General features: G+C 26.0%; 1 protein-coding gene across 2 annotated transcripts in view; it reads right to left on the reverse strand.

Moving 5' to 3' along the window:
- The window catches only part of LOC126906131 (uncharacterized), a 19,357-nt gene extending 12,969 nt beyond the window's left edge, over nt 1-6,388 (reverse strand). For both annotated transcript variants that reach the window (XM_050686434.1, XM_050686433.1), the window contains exons 1-4: nt 6,241-6,388; nt 6,043-6,178; nt 1,975-2,048; nt 1,768-1,902 (exon numbers count right to left, since the gene is read on the reverse strand). In XM_050686434.1, coding sequence (XP_050542391.1) covers nt 1,768-1,902; nt 1,975-2,048; nt 6,043-6,178; nt 6,241-6,297 — 402 coding nt within the window. In that variant the 5' untranslated portion in view covers nt 6,298-6,388. The remainder of the gene's footprint in view (nt 1-1,767; nt 1,903-1,974; nt 2,049-6,042; nt 6,179-6,240) is intronic.
- Nucleotides 6,389-7,055: the final 667 nt, after the last annotated feature.

Consider the following 7,055-nt stretch of genomic DNA (forward strand, 5'->3'; position numbering starts at 1 on the left):
GTAATCCCTTGTGTATTATACCTGTATATTAACTCAAAAATTTGAAACTTTAAATGATTATATATAATAAACGAATTAAGTTATATTAAAAATTCAAATGCCGTTTACTATTAAATTAAAAACTCAATATTATTTATATATATATATATATATAAATAATATTTTTGGTTTAGAATTTTCATACAATTAATTGTTATATATTCTTAAATACATTTTATTTATTTTATACAGTCTACTCCCTACTTGTTTCTCCTGCATGATAAGAGACAACAGAATCGAATGTTAACTAACCAGCAAATTATCACCGGGTGTTGCGTTCAAACAAATTTATTATTAAGGAAATTTACTGATTTTATGAATACTGTATAACAGCACCTGTAGTAAAACTTATTCAGAATTCTAAAGCTTTAAATGAATCAAACAACTGGTGTTAATATCAAATTTCAAAAAGCATTAATTCAAGAAATAGAAATTATGTGGAATACAAAATTAATTATTTTGATGTCAATAGAAGAGTAAAGTGATGATAAAAAAAAATTATACAAAAATTTATCACACTGGTAAATAATAATGATCGCGTTCTTCTGAAAAAGTTAATTGTATTTTAAAACCATTTGAAATGACATCTGATGAGTTTAATAATGATAAGTATCCGAAAATTTACAAGGTAATACTGAACAAAGCTAAAATATAAAAACAATGGTCAGGCTATACTACATTGAACTATGAAGACGAAATCGATGATTCTGGTAAATAAATAATTGTTTTGCTACTGTAAAAATATTCAATGTTTATTACTTTTTGTATTTTTATTTTTTATTTTTTTGTAGAAGTCGACTACTCGAAAATGTTTAATAATTAAATTGAAATAGCCTCCAAAAAAATAAATGAAAAGTTTAAACTAGATCCCTTTATAAAATTGCTTGTTTTTTATAGCCAATATATTACCTCAAAAATTTGAAACCTAAAATTTTTATATCTAATAAACTAATTAAGTTATATTAAATATTTAAATGCCATTTACTAATAAAATAAAAACTCAAATATTTTATTTAAGTCTTTTAGCGCTACATAAGGACATTATGTTGTATGATTACGTATGCGGTCAATTCACGACGCCAAGTTACTGTCGTTCCTTTTTTCGGTGTCTGTATTGTCACCGCCGTCTTAGCGTTTTTTCTATGTGGTACTCTGGTGCTTGTGAACACATAGTTATTTGTAAAAGTGACACACCATCCTTGCGATTATCGTACTTTTGTGCGTTCTCAGTGTATCGTCCTTGGGATTATTTGTTTTATGACATCACCACAGCACCGTTCACGACATATTGTGCACTTTAGTCAGCTAATCGCATTCGACTTCACATTGATACATACAATATTGTCATAAGTCGTTACAACTTAGCCGATAAGTATAATGATTGTTTATCTTCAATTTAAGATTGATTTGTAACTAATCGTTTTGTATATGTTCGCACTTATTGTGGCGTTAATAAATACTAAATGTGCAACAATGACGGTAGGGAGGGGCCTATCCTCATTGTTGTAATTATATATATTATATTTTAATACATTTAACTGTTAATATGTTTTAAATTAATTCTACTTTCATTCATACAATCCACTCCCTTTATTGTTTCCCCTTAGACATAGACTGACTTAAGACAAAAGTAACGAGCATTAATTGACTCGCACGAGTATCACCGGGCGTTGCGTTCAAACGCACGTGTAAAAAATTATAAATATTTTTAAATAAACTTATAATTACGCTTCCAACATAGTGGTAAATTATAACAATCACTTCTTCATATTTATTACTATCCATTACTATACCATTTCTGTCACAAATTTTTTGGAAATCAGTTGAGATTTGTTTTACCTCTTCTTTGCTCAGTTTTTCCATCTAAAAAATGCAAAATAATTTATTAATGATTCAGGTAAAAAGGATAATATAGTAATTAATATGAGATTTTACATTTTTATCATCGCCCAACTTGTTATATTGTACCACAAAATTTAGAATATCCGTAGCTTTTATGAAAGAATCATCTATAAATTATTGATAACTTAAATTCAGGATGACTAAAATTTCATGCTACATAGTTTTTCTTAAAAATTTATGAAATTATAAGTGTTTTTAAAAAAATAAGTTATTATCATACATATTACATTCAATTGTATACACGTAATTTAAAAATATATTTACAGTGGCTTTAAAGGGTTAAGTTAAAAAAACCAAATGGAATTACAAGTTGTATTTTTAGTGTAACATTTAGAGGAATTTTTTATTTTTATAAATAAGAACGGTAAAAAAAGTATATTTATAAAATAATTTTTGAGCTCTTTTAATTCGAAAGAAAATTAAATTTTTTAGTATTATTACAGAATATAACATAAATTCAGCTAGACAGTGTAACATATATAATTTTTGTTGTTCGGAATCGCTTAATACTGTAATAAATAGTATTATCTAATAAATATTAAGGTGCAACAAACGTAGTGTAATAACATAAATACAGTGGTAGTTCTTGGATAAATTTTCTTAGTTGGCACTAAATATATTACAGGAGCGCAGTTAAAGAGATAAGTGAATATACCCTATCTTACTTGTTCTGCTGTCAAAGCAGACATTTTTGTTAATTACCAATATTGTCGACGGGCGGAGTATTGCACCAGTACTATCAACTGTCCATTGGCTAGCCCGTACTACAGTATTATTGGCTGGTGTCTAATCTAAATACTGATCCAGTATTGGAGATCAGTATTTAGCTACTATTGCTGGCGTAGTACTGACGTAATATTGGTTATACAAAACCTCCAGTGCTGATCTATCAGTACGAAAAACGTTTTCGTGCCAAACAGGGTTGAAAAAATAAATATAGTTTAAAAAACTAAAAAAACACGCTTTTAAAGNACATGTATTTTCTGTTTTAAACAAATGAAACTCAGAAAAAAAACATTGTTTAAATCATATTTTTTCAAACATAGTATTAATTTAAAATTTTTAATCTATTCTTTTTCATTCTACTAAATGATAGACACCTTATTTGAAGTCCGACGTTGTACCAAACTGTCGCGATCAGCTGTGTTACGAACTACGTCACGCCGACACCACCGCCATGAGACTGTGCTGGTGAATCCCCGAAATAAAAAAACCAATTGTAATGAAGGAACCACATACTATTTATAACTTCGCATTACAAGTTGGCTATTGCAATAACGTCTACGGTATTGTTATTTACTTAAGTAAATTATTTTGTGGTGTTTTTTTTTTTTTGAAAAATGTCGTCTACGGGAAGGAAAAAAGATGCCATTTGGTCATATTTTAATGTTGTTAAAGATAATAACAAACAATCAATCAAAATGTAAAGTGATCATGGTTGGACTAGTTCTGCGTATGAAGAAACATATTCAAAAATGTGAAAATTCTCAGCTACCAATGACAACTATTTATGATTCCGAGTCAGATGAGGATTTAACGCTAGATGAGATATCCAAACGCCTTAAATATTCAAGGTATGCTTACCCAGATAATAACACAGGTAAATATACATTTAAAATTTTTAATTTTTTCGGAATTACGGTGTTATTTTTAACTCCCAAGGTTAGATTAGATTAAACCGATTCGATAATGTTGCATCGTCATCATCCAATACTTCCAAACGAAACCCAAAATACAATAATCAGATATCGATTTTTTAATTAAATTTAATTAATTTTTTTAATAAAACTTTAATTAAGAAATTTAATTAGGAATTGTAAATTATGTGTATATATGGCAGATTTCCTCATGAAAATGAGATTTTACGTCAAAAACTCTATAAAAACCTTCTATTATTTTTAGTTAATTTACATATTAAATGAAATACGAGGGAAAATCGAATAATATTTTTTTTGGTCATATATTTTTAAAAATCCCCAAATTCCAAAAAGTTAAAAAATTTGTATAATATATTTTGTATTTGAGAATTTTTCCTATTTTAGCTTTATTTTTGTGTCTGTTACCACTTTTTCTCAGCTCTCACCGAACGGATTCTTTCAACGATACGTCAAAAGATCACATATCGTATCAAGTCGAAGACATTACCCTCAAAAATTGAAACAATTTTCCGTAAATAGGGGAAAGCTCCAAAAAAATTATAAATTTTAAAATCGCTAATTTTCGAAATTTTTTTACTAAAAACTGCCATAACTTTTTCAAAAATGGAAAAATCAATATAAATTTTTTTTTTTATTTATACCTTAGGTATTCACCTATCATTTTATATATTTTGTGAATATTTTACCCTTTACCAGCCCACAGGGGGGATTTAATGTGACAACTTTTTCACAAAAAATTAACTTTTTCAACTTAACTTTTGAAAGTGTTCCGGAAGGTCTGACACTTTTATATATATCTTAAATTAAATCTAATGTAATGTATTTGTTATGGAAAAAAAAATTTGACTTCTGGACTTGTCTTCGTTGTGAAAATGGCTACCAAATGCTATTTTCGTGTGAAAATTTTGGATTTTATTTTTTACATTTTTAACTTTATAATGCTATAACTTATTGAAAAGTGTATGGATCAACAAAATTTTTTTATGAGAAATAATATTTTTTAATAAGCCCTTTTTCATTCAGGATATTAATAATAAAATAGCAGATCATGTAGCTTTTGGAATAATCCACCAATTTTTTAAAATTAAACACTATCTAAAGATTTGCATCGAAGCGTTTTCTTTTGATAGTGATTTTAATCACTGTCAGATATCATTATACTTGATCCAACTATGCCACGTCACCACTGTGCCGCGACTCCCCTATGCTGTGTTTTTTTTTATTATATTAATAAAGAAAATGAAAAAAAAAAGCTTGTTAGAATTTAAGTGTTTCAAACATGTTTTAAACTGTTTTAAACTTAAGCAAATGTTTAAACCTTAAAAACAGATGATTATAACAGAATGTTTATGTTTAATGTTAATACTGGTAGCCACTACTACCCCAGAAATGCAAATATTAAGTGCAGTATTGCACCTGTTGTTAATTTCTGATTGAGTATCGACTACATCATTTGGAGACAATTAAACCAACCGACGCTGTAGAATTACTGCGAATGCTTGAATTATAGAGCTGTAGATGTATGTTAGTGTACATTTATATGTCTACATGACTAAACATTGAGGCGATGACATCGCGAAAATCGTAAAAAAGTCTTTATCTAAATTTTAAACTTCATTCCCCTCCCTTATACGGTACTATTACTACTACTGTTATAATAATTAATATTTAAAAAAAATGTTTAATGTAAATATTATTATAAGAAAATTTTATTTAGCATTCTTAGAATATGTTACACTGTTAAATAAATAATATATTATAAATAAGTGAAATTAGGTTAAAAAATATTTAATTCTCCTTGAAATTTAAGTATTTAAATTTAAACATTTTAGCTCTATTTATAAAATTTAATATTGCACATTTTCCCTTTAAGTATTTTTAATTTTTTTATCACTTTTTTTAACTTTAAATATATTCTCTATAAAATCTCAACTGTTTCTTCACCCGCCACTCTTTTTTTGTTTTTGCGTATGATCCCGTCGTGGTCTCGACTAGTTAATAATAATTAATAAAATAAAAATATAATAGCTTTAAACGATTATTATCGTTAAAAATAAAAATTGTTTTTGTATTCAACTGTATTTATCAAATCGCTGATACAGAAATACACATTGGCGCAAATAGAAAAACAATTTTTTTTTTCAATAAATGAGCAGGCGCTTGGATGAGTTGGATTAAAAAGTGTTAAAAATAATTATTCAAGATAATTTATTTTAAAAACTTTCAACTATAAAAGTTATTAGTATATTATTATAATATTTCAAATTGAGTTTAATTAAAATTTTTAAATACATTTTTTTATTTTAAATAAATTTTAAAGCAAGCAGAGTATTTTTATTGAAGGATATACAAAGTGATTCTTTTGACGCTATAAGAATCACTCTGTATAAAAATAAAAATTCATGTTAAAAAATTGAAACTAAAAATTATACGTAATAATTACCTGTACAGTTAAAATTATACTTTTCTTTGATGCCAAAATACTTTAAAACTTTATTTACTCTTTCTATACTATTAAATGATAAATCTTTTACCAATGCATTATAACATTGTATTTGTGGTGCATTAAGTCCCTCGCTCTATAAATATTTATATTATATATTTGTTAAAAAAATAAATAATTAATTTAATAAATACTTACCATTGTGCCGGTAAAAAAACTAACTGAACAAAAGATTAGTATAGTTTTTAAATGCATTACAATAATATTTCTACTTAAGAAAATGACAATTTAAAAAAAAAATTATTGAAATCTTTAAATTTTAGCTAAATAATTTTAGGTACGTGGTTTTGCAATTTATATTGAAATAATGCAAATATTAATTATTTATTCTAAAATAATGTTTTTGTAAAAAAAATAGATTTTATGCACTTGACATATTGTCGTTAAACATTAAAACTCGCATACTTAAATTTGTTATTATAATGACATCATCGAGTATTTCAATTTATCATTCAAAATATAAAAAATACATTAAAAAACAAATACAAATTTATATGGTTAAATTTTAAAAATTGACTTTTTATTGACGAAATAACTAAAAACTATAGCTATATATTTTTTTACTGTAGTAAAGTAAAAGCAAATTAAATATACGTAATTTTGGAACTATTTGACTTTTATTCTCTTTTAAAAACAATATAGATGTTGTTAAGAATCTCACTATGTTTATGAATAAATAATATTATAATAAATGTCATTCTACAGCGTATGATGTGTAATAAAAAGAAAAATGAAGACTGTAGAATAGGATGGGGGGATGGTGGAAGTGTTATAAACTATATCGATTGTGTTGAATTCATTCATATCATCCTTATCCTACCTCTCATCCACTCTATCCTATTTCTTAATATAACATTTATATAGTGCAAGTCTTACGACTACACTTACCTTGATATCCAGAAGGATTCGTAGATAGATGATAAATCTATATATATATATATATAGATTCATTA

The sequence above is a fragment of the Daktulosphaira vitifoliae genome, unplaced genomic scaffold, assembly GCF_025091365.1.
Source record: "Daktulosphaira vitifoliae isolate Bord-2020 unplaced genomic scaffold, ASM2509136v1 Scaffold_4, whole genome shotgun sequence".
In the NCBI taxonomy this organism is placed as follows: Eukaryota; Metazoa; Arthropoda; class Insecta; order Hemiptera; family Phylloxeridae; genus Daktulosphaira; species Daktulosphaira vitifoliae.